Here is a 15,302-nt window from a genome sequence, read left to right on the forward strand (position 1 = left end):
CCAGCGCTGGTTACACCTGGAAAGGGAGACAGGCCCCTCGGGCATCTGCCCCGCCCCAGCGCTGGTTACACCTGGACAGGGAGACAGGCCTCTCGGGCATCTGCCCCGCCCCAGCGCTGGTTACACCTGGACAGGGAGACAGGCCCCTCGGGCATCTGCCCCGCCCCAGCGCTGGTTACACCTGGACAGGGAGACAGGCCCCTCGGGCATCTGCCCCGCCCCAGCGCTGGTTACACCTGGACAGGGAGACAGGCCCCTCGGGCATCTGCCCCGCCCCAGCGCTGGTTACACCTGGACAGGGAGACAGGCCCCTCGGGCATCTGCCCCGCCCCAGCGCTGGTTACACCTGGACAGGGAGACAGGCCCCTCGGGCGTCTGCCCCGCCCCAGCGCTGGTTACACCTGGACAGGGAGACAGGCCTCTCGGGCGTCTGCCCCGCCCCAGCGCTGGTTACACCTGGACAGGGAGACAGGCCTCTCGGGCGTCTGCCCCGCCCCAGTGCTGGTTACACCTGGACAGGGAGACAGGCCCCTCGGGCGTCTGCCCCGCCCCAGCGCTGGTTACACCTGGACAGGGAGACAGGCCTCTCGGGCATCTGCCCCGCCCCAGCGCTGGTTACCCCTGGACAGGGAGACAGGCCCCTCGGGCATCTGCCCCGCCCCAGCGCTGGTTACACCTGGACAGGGAGACAGGCCCCTCGGGCATCTGCCCCGTCCCAGCGCTGGTTACACCTGGACAGGGAGACAGGCCCCTCGGGCATCTGCCCCGCCCCAGCGCTGGTTACACCTGGACAGGGAGACAGGCCTCTTGGGCATCTGCCCCGCCCCAGCGCTGGTTACACCTGGACAGGGAGACAGGCCCCTCGGGCATCTGCCCCGCCCCAGCGCTGGTTACACCTGGACAGGGAGACAGGCCTCTCGGGCGTCTGCCCCGCCCCAGCGCTGGTTACACCTGGACAGGGAGACAGGCCTCTCAGGCATCTGCCCCGTCCCAGCGCTGGTTACACCTGGACAGGGAGACAGGCCCCTCGGGCATCTGCCCCGCCCCAGCGCTGGTTACACCTGGACAGGGAGACAGGCCCCTCGGGCATCTGCCCCGCCCCAGCGCTGGTTACACCTGGACAGGGAGACAGGCCTCTCGGGCATCTGCCCCGCCCCAGCGCTGGTTACACCTGGACAGGGAGACAGGCCCCTCGGGCGTCTGCCCCGCCCCAGCGCTGGTTACACCTGGACAGGGAGACAGGCCCCTCGGGCGTCTGCCCCGCCCCAGCGCTGGTTACACCTGGACAGGGAGACAGGCCCTTCGGGCATCTGCCCCGTCCCAGCGCTGGTTACACCTGGACAGGGAGACAGGCCCCTCGGGCATCTGCCCCGTCCCAGCGCTGGTTACACCTGGACAGGGAGACAGGCCTCTCGGGCGTCTGCCCCGCCCCAGCGCTGGTTACACCTGGACAGGGAGACAGGCCCTTCGGGCATCTGCCCCGCCCCAGCGCTGGTTACACCTGGACAGGGAGACAGGCCCCTCGGGCATCTGCCCCGCCCCAGCGCTGGTTACACCTGGACAGGGAGACAGGCCCCTCGGGCATCTGCCCCGCCCCAGCGCTGGTTACACCTGGACAGGGAGACAGGCCTCTCGGGCATCTGCCCCGCCCCAGCGCTGGTTACACCTGGACAGGGAGACAGGCCCCTCGGGCATCTGCCCCGTCCCAGCGCTGGTTACACCTGGACAGGGAGACAGGCCCCTCGGGCATCTGCCCCGCCCCAGCGCTGGTTACACCTGGACAGGGAGACAGGCCCCTCGGGCATCTGCCCCGCCCCAGCGCTGGTTACACCTGGACAGGGAGACAGGCCTCTCGGGCGTCTGCCCCGCCCCAGCGCTGGTTACCCCTGGACAGGGAGACAGGCCCCTCGGGCATCTGCCCCGCCCCAGCGCTGGTTACACCTGGACAGGGAGACAGGCCCCTCGGGCATCTGCCCCGCCCCAGCGCTGGTTACACCTGGACAGGGAGACAGGCCTCTCGGGCATCTGCCCCGCCCCAGCGCTGGTTACACCTGGACAGGGAGACAGGCCTCTCGGGCGCCTGCCCCGCCCCAGCGCTGGTTACACCTGGACAGGGAGACAGGCCTCTCGGGCGCCTGCCCCTCCCCAGCGCTGGTTGGGGCCGTGGGCCTGGTTTGGGTGTCATGGCCCTGGTGTGCGTTGGCCTGAGGGGTGGGGCCGGTGACCAGCTCTGGGGTGGGGCCGGTGGCCCCGGGATACGAGGATCTGCTGGGAACAGGAGGGAATGGCCCGGGGGGGGGGGGGGGGGGGAGGTGTCACTGGAATCTGGATTCTCCCCACTTTGCATTAATTATCCCTTCGGGCTCCCACCCGATTTCTAGAGCCAGGAGCTTCCTGCCCCCTCCCCGCCCGGGCCCAGCAAGTGGCGGCTAATCCCTGAGTCTGAGCGCTCGGATTGCAGCCCCGAACTCTCCGCTCCAGCCCCGCACGGCTGGGAAACCCGGGCGCTGCGAGTCAGCCGGCCCCTGCCGAGCCGCGGAGCAAAGGCGCTTCCCCTTTGCTGCCAAGCTCCCGGAGAAAGGCACCCGCAGGAGGCCACGAACCCTCTTCCTGCAGCCTGCCACCGACCCGCCCGGCCCACGCGGCTTCCCCTTTTCCTGGCCGCGCAGCCGCCTGCGAGTCACAGGGCGCAGGGGCTGCTTCTCCACCACTGGCTCACGCGCCCGCCCGTGGTCTTCCTGGGAGAGACAAGCACACAAACACACAATGCACACAAATACACACAATGCACACACACAACACGCACACACACACAACATGCACAAATATACACAATGTGCACAAATATACACAATGCACACACATACAACGCACACAAACACACAACACGCACACACACACAACGTGCACAAATACACACACACACAATGTGCACAAATATACACGTAATGCACACACAACACCCACGCACACAATGCGTGCACACACACACAACACATGCAGACACACACAACGCGCGCAGACACACACAATGCACACACACACACACACAACGTGCACACATGCACACATGTGCGCAATGCTCACACACACAACGTGCACACACAATGCTCACACACACAATGCACACACACACAATGTGCACACACAATGCTCACACACACAATGCACACACACACAACGTGCACACACAATGCACACATGCACGCAATGCTCACACACACACAATGCACACACACACAACGTGCACACACAATGCTCACACACACACAATGCACACACACACAACGTGCACACACAATGCTCACACACACACAATGCACACACACACAACGTGCACACACAATGCTCACACACACACAATGCTCACACACACAACGCTCACAGACACACAACGCCATGTCACATCTCATCACACAGGGGAGGGCCACCCAGACCTGCTCACCGCAGGCCCTGCCGAGCGACCCCCTCCGGGGAGCCTGACTGGATCGGGGGTCCCGGGCGGGCGCCAGCCGGGGGAGCAGAGGGAATCCCGGTGGAGCGGATGCAGCCGTGGATGCAGGCAGAGCGCCCGGTGCTCGCGGGTGGGGGGGTCCCGACCGCGGCTCCCCAGATCCGTTCAGGACGACGGGCGGCCCCAGGGGGTGCCCCACAGCGGGCGGCGCAGGGACTGGCCCGTCGGGCGGGGGGCTCCTAATGCGGAGACCGGCTGGGCCTGGACTGAAACAGGCCGGCTAGGGCCCGGGCTGGGGGGGGCCGGCCGGAGCAGAGGTTTCCCATCGGGCCGTGCTCCCCGCTCTCCGCCCCACAGGTCACTGCGGTGCGTGCTGTGGAAAGACCCCCCCCCCCCGCGTGCTCAGGGGAGGTCTGCCTGGCCCATCTTCCACGCAAATGGGGGGTCCCGACCCTGTCACCCTTGGCCGAGGGGCTGGGGGGATCTGCCCTGCCTCTCCCTTGCTTGTGTATCCGCCCCCCGGTGCAAGCTGAGGCCGGAGGGGGCCCCTATGAGGCCTACGCGGGGTCCTGCAGGCCCTGGGGACCTGGGCCCCTCCCGACGGCACTTCCCAGGGGAGCGGACGAGGGAGCCGGAGCCGGGCAGGAAGCAGCAGGCGGCTCGAGGAGCCCAGCTTGGGAAGGGAGCTCCGAGGACCTGCGATATCGGGGGGGGTCGCACACGGACCCCCAAGGCCGAGGCAGAGGGACCGGTACCGAGCGTGGCCCGTCCCGAGGGGGCGCCCGGCCCGCCGGCTGGAAAACGCTGCGGGGAGACTGCGCCTGGCGGGATTCGACTGGCGGTGTAGCCAGCTGTTGGCCTTGCTGTCTCCTGTGGCACCGCGCCGGGGTCCCCGACCCTGCACCCCGTCCCCAGCCGCGTGACTCTCCCGGCCGGTCGAGGGGAAGGTGGATCGGCTCTCGGGGACACAGACACCGAGGGCAGCGCCTTAGTCCTCTGGGGGGAAGGGGCCGCACCCCGTCCTTGATCTAAAACCTCAGTCCCCACAGCCCAGCCGAGACCGGCCCAAGCCCAGACCCAGCTCCCCTCCTGGCGACAGCCCCGCCATACGCTTTGTCCCTCTCTGGGAACAGAGTCTCTATCAATCTCATCAGGCTGGCTCCCCAGGGGTCCAGGCCTCCTACACACATGGAGCCAGTCATGCCTCACGCAGAGAGTGCTGCAGGGGGGAGGGAAACTGAGGCACGCGCGCACAGCGCACAATACAGCAAGGAGCGAATGTGACAACAGCCCCCCGCCACCTCACACCTCACAACCCACTAAGCCTGGAGAAACAGGCTCACGGGCCTTTCCGCCCAGTCCCAGCGCAGCGCAGCGGCTGGCCGCGGGGCCGGGAGCCTGCAGGACACGGTAAGCGGGGCTGTCTGGCCCCTTTGGGAGCAGGGGGCCTGGGAGCGCTGGGATGGGCCAGAGGGGCAGGGGCAGGACACGTCCGTGGGGTGCTCGGGGGCTGGATCCTGCAGAGGCACCGTGGGGTGTGAGCCGGCTGAGAGCCCCCTGGCTGCGGAGGGGGGTGCAGGGTCAGGGGCGCCCCAAACCCGTGTCAGGAGGCACCGTGGGGTGTGAGCCGGCTGAGAGCCCCCCTGGCTGCGGAGGGGGGTGCAGGGTCAGGGGCGCCCCAAACCCGTGTCAGGAGGCACCGTGGGGTGTGAGCCGGCTGAGAGCCCCCCAGGCTGCGGAGGGGGGTGCAGGGTCAGGACGCCCCAACACCCGTGTCAGGAGGCACCGTGGGGTGTGAGCCGGCTGAGAGCCCCCAGGCTGCGGAGGGGGGTGCAGGGTCAGGACGCCCCAACACCCGTGTCAGGAGGCACCGTGGGGTGTGAGCCGGCTGAGAGCCCCCCAGGCTGCAGAGGGGGGTGCAGGGTCGGGGCACCCCAACACCCGTGTCAGGAGGCACCGTGGGGTGTGAGCCGGCTGAGTCCCCCCTGGCTGCGGAGGGGGGTGCAGGGTCGGGGCGCCCCAACACCCGTGTCAGGAGGCACCGTGGGGTATGAGCCGGCTGAGAGCCCCCTGGCTGCGGAGGGGGGTGCAGGGTCGGGGCGCCCCAAACCCGTGTCAGGAGGCACCGTGGGGTGTGAGCCGGCTGGGGGGAACCGTCAGGGCACACGTGGGCCCGCCGCAGGAACCGTGAGAAACCACAGTGTGCACAGGCTGGGCGAGCAGGTGCGCCCCCCCCCCCACGGGGCTCTAGCCACAGGGCCGGCCTGTTCCGGGGGGTTTGTGCGCCACCGGCAAAGGGGGGCGAACCCGCGTCCCTCCCGCGCTGGCCTTGCACAGGCACCGTCCCGGCGCCGGGGGGCCGCATTCCCGCGAGCGAGGCGCAAGGTGGAGCTGGTCCCCACCGGAGGGGGAGGGGGAGGGGCAGGGGAACTTGCTGCCCACGGGGGGGGCGGGAGGGGGGGCTCGTGCGGCCGGGGATCCCCCTCCCGCCTGTCACCGCAGCTGGCTCCGCCCCGATTGGCCCGGGGCTGGCGGCGGGGGCACAGGGCTGCGCAGACAGACCCACAGAGAAGCTGCCCGGGAGGCAGGCGTGTGCCCGGGGCAGAACCGAGAGCATGGGGGTGACTCGGGGCCCCTCGTCCCGCTGCCCTGACGCCCGCCCCAGAGCGCTGCTCCCTCTGCTGCTCCTCCCCGGGCTGTGGGGGGGCCTGGCTGGTAAGTGGGGCCCCCACTGGGGTGATGCCGGAGGCAGGGGCAGCCCACGCAGGGAGACCCCGGCTGGGGACGGGGCGGGCGTCGGGGCAGCAGGGAGCTCAGGGGTCTGAGATCTCCGTCCCCCCCCCCGCTTGGTCCTCCCCTTGCTTCCTGCCCCTCCCGCAGCTTCCCTGCCTCTCCCCAGGGCCTGTCACCTTCCGGCTGCTGCAGACCGATGACTTCCCCAACGCCAGCTGCTCCCACATGCAGGGGGTGGCCCTGCTGGCCGACCTGGAGACCCACTCCATGAACTGCAGCACCTGCCCCATCCGCTTCCTGCAGCCCTGGGCCCGGCAGGGCCTGACCCCCAAGCAGTGGCAGGAGCTGGAGCAGGTGATCCATCGCTACCTGTTCAACTTCATCCGCCTGGAGAACAGACTCGCGCAGCAGCAGGGCCAGAGCTGTGAGTACGGAGCCGCTGGAGGGGTCCCCGGGGGCTGAGAACTGACACACTCACTTCAGCAACCGAGTGTGTCCTGACAGGGCAGATGGGGCCCGGACGGCCAGTCCCGGGTCTCAGGGGATTGGAGCCGGTGTCCCTTAGAGGGGAACCCCCGTGTCCCACGGGCCCCCAGAGGCAGTCGGGTCACGCTGGGCCTCCCTGCAGCCTGCGCTTCCTAGAGGGGAAAGGGCCCATGTGCCAGCCCCTGAGCCGAGGCCCCTGGTCCCTCCGCACCCAGACCTGGCCCTGCGAAAGGCAGGGGAGTGGGGTCTGCACCCCAGGAGCCCCGACTGCCCCACAGACGTTGCTCAGCGCCTGCCCATCCTGCCCGGCTGGGACTGCAGAGCTGCTTAAAGGGGAACTGGAACATGCCCCGAATTCCAGCCTGGGGCGCCCCCCATCCTGCTGCCATCTCCTGGCCCGAGGTTCTGCACCTGCCTCATGCCCCTCTGCCTGTGTCTGCCCCGTGACCTCCCCCCCAGACCCCTTTGTTACCCAGTGCTCCATCCACTGCGAGCTGCACCCCAACGGCAGCTCCCGGGGGTCCTACGACGTGGCGCTGAGCGGCCGGGACTTCCTGAGCCTGGACACGGGCAGCGGCACCTGGGTGGCTCGCTCGGCGGAGAAGCCGGCGCTGGACGCCCAGGAGTACATGAGCCACGACAGGATCACGACCGTCACCCTGCTGTCCCTCCTGCGAGCGACCTGCGTCAACGAGATCAGGAGCTTCGTGCAGTACGGCAACGTGTCTCTGCACAGGCGAGGTGGGGCTGCCCGGAGCCACCGCGGGGGAGGGGGTGGGGCCCTTCGTACAGGGGTCTCTCGCCCAGCACAGAGGCAGCCACCCCAGGGGGCAGGTGTGGGGCTTTTCAGCCAGCGTCTCTCATCTGGGACAGAGATGCAGCCACCGCTGGGGTGGGGTGGGGCTGCTGGTGCAGGCACCCTGGCCCGGTGCCAAATGCAGCTGTAGCTGGGGTGGGGCGGGGCTGCTGGTGCAGGCACCCTGGCCCGGTGCCAAATGCAGCTGTAGCTGGGGTGGGGCGGGGCTGCTGGTGCAGGCACCCTAGCCCGGTGCCAAATGCAGCTGTAGCTGGGGTGGGGCGGAGCTGCTGGTGCAGGCACCCTGGCCCGGTGCCAAATGCAGCTGTAGCTGGGGTGGGGCGGGGCTGCTGGTGCAGGCACCCTGGCCCGGTGCCAAATGCAGCTGTAGCTGGGGTGGGGCGGGGCTGCTGGTGCAGGCACCCTGGCCCGGTGCCAAATGCAGCTGTAGCTGGGGTGGGGCGGGGCTGCTGGTGCAGGCACCCTGGCCGGGTGCCAAATGCAGCTGTAGCTGGGGTGGGGCGGGGCTGCTGGTGCAGGCACCCTGGCCCTGTGCCAAATGCAGCTGTAGCTGGGGTGGGGCGGGGCTGCTGGTGCAGGCACCCTGGCCCGGTGCCAAATGCAGCTGTAGCTGGGGTGGGGCGGAGCTGCTGGTGCAGGCACCCTGGCCCGGTGCCAAATGCAGCTGTAGCTGGGGTGGGGCGGAGCTGCTGGTGCAGGCACCCTGGCCCGGTGCCAAATGCAGCTGTAGCTGGGGTGGGGCGGGGCTGCTCGTGCAGGCACCCTAGCCCGGTGCCAAATGCAGCTGTAGCTGGGGTGGGGCGGAGCTGCTGGTGCAGGCACCCTGGCCCGGTGCCAAATGCAGCTGTAGCTGGGGTGGGGCGGGGCTGCTGGTGCAGGCACCCTGGCCCGGTGCCAAATGCAGCTGTAGCTGGGGTGGGGTGGGGCGGAGCTGCTGGTGCAGGCACCCTGGCCCGGTGCCAAATGCAGCTGTAGCTGGGGTGGGGCGGGGCTGCTGGTGCAGGCACCCTGGCCCTGTGCCAAATGCAGCTGTAGCTGGGGTGGGGCGGGGCTGCTGGTGCAGGCACCCTGGCCCGGTGCCAAATGCAGCTGTAGCTGGGGTGGGGCGGAGCTGCTGGTGCAGGCACCCTGGCCCGGTGCCAAATGCAGCTGTAGCTGGGGTGGGGCGGGGCTGCTGGTGCAGGCACCCTAGCCCGGTGCCAAATGCAGCTGTAGCTGGGGTGGGGCGGGGCTGCTGGTGCAGGCACCCTGGCCCGGTGCCAAATGCAGCTGTAGCTGGGGTGGGGCGGGGCTGCTGGTGCAGGCACCCTGGCCCGGTGCCAAATGCAGCTGTAGCTGGGGTGGGGCGGGGCTGCTGGTGCAGGCACCCTGACCGGGTGCCAAATGCAGCTGTAGCTGGGGTGGGGCGGGGCTGCTGGTGCAGGCACCCTGGCCCTGTGCCAAATGCAGCTGTAGCTGGGGTGGGGCGGGGCTGCTGGTGCAGGCACCCTGGCCCGGTGCCAAATGCAGCTGTAGCTGGGGTGGGGCGGAGCTGCTGGTGCAGGCACCCTGGCCCGGTGCCAAATGCAGCTGTAGCTGGGGTGGGGCGGGGCTGCTGGTGCAGGCACCCTGGCCCGGTGCCAAATGCAGCTGTAGCTGGGGTGGGGCGGGGCTGCTGGTGCAGGCACCCTGGCCCGGTGCCAAATGCAGCTGTAGCTGGGGTGGGGCGGGGCTGCTGGTGCAGGCACCCTGGCCGGGTGCCAAATGCAGCTGTAGCTGGGGTGGGGCGGGGCTGCTGGTGCAGGCACCCTGGCCCTGTGCCAAATGCAGCTGTAGCTGGGGTGGGGCGGGGCTGCTGGTGCAGGCACCCTGGCCGGGTGCCAAATGCAGCTGTAGCTGGGGTGGGGCGGGGCTGCTGGTGCAGGCACCCTGGCCGGGTGCCAAATGCAGCTGTAGCTGGGGTGGGGCGGGGCTGCTGGTGCAGGCACCCTGGCCCTGTGCCAAATGCAGCTGTAGCTGGGGTGGGGCGGGGCTGCTGGTGCAGGCACCCTGGCCCGGTGCCAAATGCAGCTGTAGCTGGGGTGGGGCGGAGCTGCTGGTGCAGGCACCCTGGCCCGGTGCCAAATGCAGCTGTAGCTGGGGTGGGGCGGGGCTGCTGGTGCAGGCACCCTGGCCCGGTGCCAAATGCAGCTGTAGCTGGGGTGGGGCGGGGCTGCTGGTGCAGGCACCCTGGCCGGGTGCCAAATGCAGCTGTAGCTGGGGTGGGGCGGGGCTGCTGGTGCAGGCACCCTGGCCCTGTGCCAAATGCAGCTGTAGCTGGGGTGGGGCGGGGCTGCTGGTGCAGGCACCCTGGCCCTGTGCCAAATGCAGCTGTAGCTGGGGTGGGGCGGGGCTGCTGGTGCAGGCACCCTGGCCCGGTGCCAAATGCAGCTGTAGCTGGGGTGGGGCGGAGCTGCTGGTGCAGGCACCCTGGCCCGGTGCCAAATGCAGCTGTAGCTGGGGTGGGGCGGGGCTGCTGGTGCAGGCACCCTAGCCCGGTGCCAAATGCAGCTGTAGCTGGGGTGGGGCGGAGCTGCTGGTGCAGGCACCCTGGCCCGGTGCCAAATGCAGCTGTAGCTGGGGTGGGGCGGGGCTGCTGGTGCAGGCACCCTGGCCCGGTGCCAAATGCAGCTGTAGCTGGGGTGGGGTGGGGCGGAGCTGCTGGTGCAGGCACCCTGGCCCGGTGCCAAATGCAGCTGTAGCTGGGGTGGGGCGGGGCTGCTGGTGCAGGCACCCTGGCCCGGTGCCAAATGCAGCTGTAGCTGGGGTGGGGTGGGGCGGGGCTGCTGGTGCAGGCACCCTGGCCCAGTGCCAAATGCAGCTGTAGCTGGGGTGGGGTGGGGCGGGGCTGCTGGTGCAGGCACCCTGGCCCGGTGCCAAATGCAGCTGTAGCTGGGGTGGGGCGGGGCTGCTGGTGCAGGCACCCTGGCCCGGTGCCAAATGCAGCTGTAGCTGGGGTGGGGCGGGGCTGCTGGTGCAGGCACCCTGGCCCGGTGCCAAATGCAGCTGTAGCTGGGGTGGGGTGGGGCGGGGCTGCTGGTGCAGGCACCCTGGCCCAGTGCCAAATGCAGCTGTAGCTGGGGTGGGGTGGGGCGGGGCTGCTGGTGCAGGCACCCTGGCCCGGTGCCAAATGCAGCTGTAGCTGGGGTGGGGCGGGGCTGCTGGTGCAGGCACCCTGGCCCGGTGCCAAATGCAGCTGTAGCTGGGGTGGGGTGGGGTGGGGTGGGGCGGGGCTGCTGGTGCAGGCACCCTGGCCCAGTGCCAAATGCAGCTGTAGCTGGGGTGGGGCGGGGCTGCTGGTGCAGGCACCCTGGCCCGGTGCCAAATGCAGCTGTAGCTGGGGTGGGGCGGGGCTGCTGGTGCAGGCACCCTGGCCCGGTGCCAAATGCAGCTGTAGCTGGGGTGGGGTGGGGCGGGGCTGCTGGTGCAGGCACCCTGGCCCAGTGCCAAATGCAGCTGTAGCTGGGGTGGGGTGGGGCGGGGCTGCTGGTGCAGGCACCCTGGCCCGGTGCCAAATGCAGCTGTAGCTGGGGTGGGGCGGGGCTGCTGGTGCAGGCACCCTGGCCCGGTGCCAAATGCAGCTGTAGCTGGGGTGCAGCACAGTAGCCACCTCCTAGCCACACTGCACAGCATTTTGAGACAGAAAGTCAAGGGGGGTCCCGGCACCACTGGCAAGATCAGGGGAGAATTGGGCCTGGCCAGGAGCAGGGCCAGCGCCTGACCCCCGGCATGGAGCAGGGCCGGGCTAGCGAGTCCCTGCGGCTCCGGCTGACTGGTCCCCTCTCCCCTGCCCTGTCTCTCCCCTGTCCCAGAGCGGCCGGTCGCCGTAGTGTTTGTCCGGGAGCCTCCCCCAGCCGAGCCCCCCATGCCGTGGCTGCTGGTTTGCCGGGTCACCGGGTTCTACCCCCGGGCCGTCCGCGTGGCCTGGCTGCAGGACGGGGAGGAGGTGGAGCCGGGCTGGCGGCTGAACTCCAGCGGGATCCTGCCCAACGCCGACCTGACCTACCAGCTGCGCAGCTCCCTGGCCGTGGGGCCGGGCGACGGGCACAGCTACGCCTGCCGGGTGCAGCACAGCAGCCTGGGGGGCCGGAGCCTGCTGATCCCCTGGGGTAGGTGCACGTGCCAGGGGGCGGGGAACAGGGCTGGTCGGGTGGGGAGCAGGAGGGCTGCGGGGAGGCTGGGGGACAAGGCTGGTCGGGTGGGGGAGCAGGAGGGCTGTGGGGAGCTGGGGGACAGGGCTGGTCGGGTGGGGGAGCAGGAGGGCTGTGGGGAGCTGGGGGACAGGGCTGGTCGGTTGGGGGAGCAGGAGGGCTGTGGGGAGGCTGGGGGACAAGGCTGGTCGGGTGGGGAGCAGGAGGGCTGTGGGGAGCTGGGGGACGGGGCTGGTCGGGTGGGGAGCAGGAGGGCTGTGGGGAGCTGGGGGACGGGGCTGGTCGGGTGGGGAGCAGGAGGGCTGTGGGGAGCTGGGGGACAGGGCTGGTCAGGTGAGGGAGCAGGAGGGCTGCGGGGAGGCTGGGGGACAGGGCTGGTCGGGTGGGGAGCAGGAGGGCTGCGGGGAGGCTGGGGGACAGGGCTGGTCGGTTGGGGGAGCAGGAGGGCTGTGGGGAGGCTGGGGGACAAGGCTGGTCGGGTGAGGGAGCAGGAGGGCTGTGGGGAGCTGGGGGACGGGGCTGGTCGGGTGGGGAGCAGGAGGGCTGTGGGGAGGCTGGGGGACAAGGCTGGTCGGGTGAGGGAGCAGGAGGGCTGCGGGGAGGCTGGGGGACAGGGCTGGTCGGGTGGGGAGCAGGAGGGCTGCGGGGAGGCTGGGGGACAGGGCTGGTCGGTTGGGGGAGCAGGAGGGCTGTGGGGAGGCTGGGGGACAAGGCTGGTCGGGTGAGGGAGCAGGAGGGCTGTGGGGAGCTGGGGGACGGGGCTGGTCGGGTGGGGAGCAGGAGGGCTGTGGGGAGCTGGGGGACAGGGCTGGTCAGGTGAGGGAGCAGGAGGGCTGCGGGGAGGCTGGGGGACAGGGCTGGTCGGGTGAGGGAGCAGGAGGGCTGCGGGGAGGCTGGGGGACAGGGCTGGTCGGGTGAGGGAGCAGGAGGGTTGTGGGGAGCTGGGGGACAGGGCTGGTCGGGTGGGGAGCAGGAGGGCTGCGGGGAGGCTGGGGGACAGGGCTGGTCGGTTGGGGGAGCAGGAGGGCTGTGGGGAGGCTGGGGGACAAGGCTGGTCGGGTGAGGGAGCAGGAGGGCTGTGGGGAGCTGGGGGACGGGGCTGGTCGGGTGGGGAGCAGGAGGGCTGTGGGGAGCTGGGGGACAGGGCTGGTCAGGTGAGGGAGCAGGAGGGCTGCGGGGAGGCTGGGGGACAGGGCTGGTCGGGTGAGGGAGCAGGAGGGCTGCGGGGAGGCTGGGGGACAGGGCTGGTCGGTTGGGGGAGCAGGAGGGCTGCGGGGAGGCTGGGGGACAGGGCTGGTCGGGTGGGGGAGCAGGAGGGCTGTGGGGAGGCTGGGGGACAAGGCTGGTCGGGTGAGGGAGCAGGAGGGCTGGGGGACAGGGTGTGACGGCACGTTGGGGGTTCCCCGTCTCCTGCACCCCGAAATGGCACAAACAGACTGCACCAGCCAGTGGAATTGAGGGTGGTTTATTGCTCCTCCAGCACAGCGCAGCACAGATGTAATCTGGTCACAGGAACTGGGCTAGGATGCCTCAGGCCCCCTTGAGATGGGGGAGACTGGGCCCCTAAACTCCAGCTCCTCTCCCTAGGCTGTCTCATCCATGCCCTCCGACAGCCAGCCACCAACTCCCTAACTTCCAGCCCTGCCCCCCAGCCAAGGCAGCATCCACCTCCCTTTGTTCCTCTCCATGGGGGGTGTCTGGCCACTGGTTTGCATAGTGACTCATCCTGTTTTGCTGGGTCGTGGTACCCACGGCAGCCAGTGGGGGTTCCCCCAGAGCCAGCAGCATAGAAACGAGCCAGGTACCCCCACTACGTCACAGTTCTCCCCCCTCCGAGAGCGAACTGAGCAGGGTCACTCCGCTCGTGACCTAGGGAAGTTCGGGTCCTCTGCGTGGGAACCCGCCCTGGGGACATGGGTGCTCCCCTTGACTCGGGCCGGCCGTGGCGAGGCCCCACATGAATTGGCTTCCCTCTGTCCACTCGCCGCCCCGCTCCAGGGTGACTGGCCCAGGCCTGTCCTCGGGGGTCACACCCACCCTTCCGCTGGCCTTGATCTCTGGCCGGGGTCTCTCGGGCCAGGGCCATGATCCCAGCGAGCCTTCTCTGGACAGCCAGGGCGGCTTCCACCCCCGATGCTCCATCCAGGGAGGACTTCCTCTCCCATAACTCTCTCAGCAAGCCCAGAGGGTCTATCTGGGGTAGAGACCCCCAAGCCGCTTTCCTCCTGTCTTGGGCCTTCCCGCCCCTCTGGCAGGAGTCACAGGACCGGCAGTACCGCTGCACGGCTGTAAAGATTCCCGGCCAATAGAAGTGCTGGAGCAGCTTCAGCCGGGTGCTCCGGATCCCCCGGTGGCCCCCAACGGGGACATCGTGGGCCAAATACAGCAGCTCGAGGCGATACTTTCGGGGGATGACCAGCTGCCGCTGGACCCCCCATGCCCTCGCCTTCCTGGGGGGGAGCCACTCACGGAACAGGAGCCCACGCTCCCGCAGGAATCTCTCCTGGCCACCTCTCCCCCGGGGCTGAGCTGCACGGAGGCCAGCCTGGTCCCTCAGCCTCTGCAAGGAGGGGTCTGCCTGCACCTCAGCCTGGAATTCAGCTGCTGAGGCAGGGATCGGGACCTGTCCCCCACCTCTGCCTAGGTCCGGAGTCCCAGCCTGGCTGGACCCCGTGTCCACTGGGATGGGACCCTGAGGACGCTGCCAGGAGTCCTTCCCTGGACCCACGTTGTCAGCCCCCCGCTGGCTCTGGCTCCGGGTAGTGACTAGAGCCCGCTGGGATTCATGGGGCCACTCCTCTAGGTCGTTCCCCATCAGCACCTCGGTGGGCAAGTGCGGGTGCACCCCCACTTCCTTGAGGCCTTCCTTCGCCCCCCATTTCAGATGCACCCTGGCTACAGGCACCTTAAACGGGGACCCGTCTATGCCCTTCAGGGTCAGCTGCGCGTGGGGTAGTATCCGCTCCTGGGCCACTATGTCAGATCGGGCCAGAGTCACCTCCGCCCCCGTGTCCCAGAAGCCCGTCACCTTCCTACCATCCACCTCCAGGGGTATGAGGCACTCGCTCCGCAGGGGCCGTCCTGCCCCCACCCGGTACACGGAGAAATCCGCCTCCTGAGAATCAGACCTCCCAGGGGAGGTGCACTGAGCATCCTTCCCCTCTCTCTGAGCTGAGGTTTGCCTGCCAGCCCCTGCCTCTGGGGCAGCCTGCCCTTCCTCCCGCCCCAGCCAGTTAACCCTGGACAGTCCCCGGTCCTGGGACCTGGTGCACTGAGCCCTCTTGTGGCCTTTTTGCCCACAGCGATGGCAAGTTAGGCTTTGGGCTGTCTCTGTCCAGGCCCTGGCTGGTTCTCTGGGGCGCAGACGACCTGTTCCTTGGTCTCGCCCCGTAGTTGACTCCCTCCGTCGCTCAGCCGAGATCCGGTCTCTGCGCGGTTCCCTTTCTCTCCGGGACTCCCGTTCACACCCGGACCGGCTCTCCGTGAACTCATCCGCCAGTCTCCCGGCCTCCTGGGGGTTCTCTGGTCTCCGGTCCTTGAGCCACAGCCTCAGTTTGGGTGGGCACGCTTCATAGAACTGCTCCATCATGACCAGCTTGAGCAGCTCCTCTGCGGTCTGGGCTCCAACTCCAGACACCCACTT

At 69.3% G+C, this 15,302-nt stretch overlaps 1 protein-coding gene across 4 annotated transcripts in view; it reads left to right on the forward strand.

Annotated features, from left to right (window-relative positions):
• Nucleotides 1-5,729: 5,729 nt before the first annotated feature.
• LOC142823563 (antigen-presenting glycoprotein CD1d-like) overlaps nucleotides 5,730-15,302 on the forward strand; it is a 29,961-nt gene continuing 20,388 nt past the window's right edge. Inside the window, exons 1-4 of one of the 4 annotated variants that reach the window (XM_089771648.1) lie at nucleotides 5,895-6,169; nucleotides 6,354-6,611; nucleotides 7,133-7,414; nucleotides 11,321-11,617. In XM_089771648.1, the coding sequence (XP_089627774.1) occupies nucleotides 6,070-6,169; nucleotides 6,354-6,611; nucleotides 7,133-7,414; nucleotides 11,321-11,617 (937 nt within the window). In that variant the 5' untranslated portion in view covers nucleotides 5,895-6,069. Of the gene's footprint in view, nucleotides 6,612-7,132; nucleotides 7,415-11,069; nucleotides 11,618-15,302 lie in introns of those variants that run through there. The other 3 variants (XM_089771651.1, XM_089771650.1, XM_089771647.1) reach the window with 3 other exon arrangements.

This window comes from Pelodiscus sinensis, chromosome 19, assembly GCF_052426305.1.
Source record: "Pelodiscus sinensis isolate ZL-2025 chromosome 19, ASM5242630v1, whole genome shotgun sequence".
NCBI classification, from domain to species: domain Eukaryota; kingdom Metazoa; phylum Chordata; order Testudines; family Trionychidae; genus Pelodiscus; species Pelodiscus sinensis.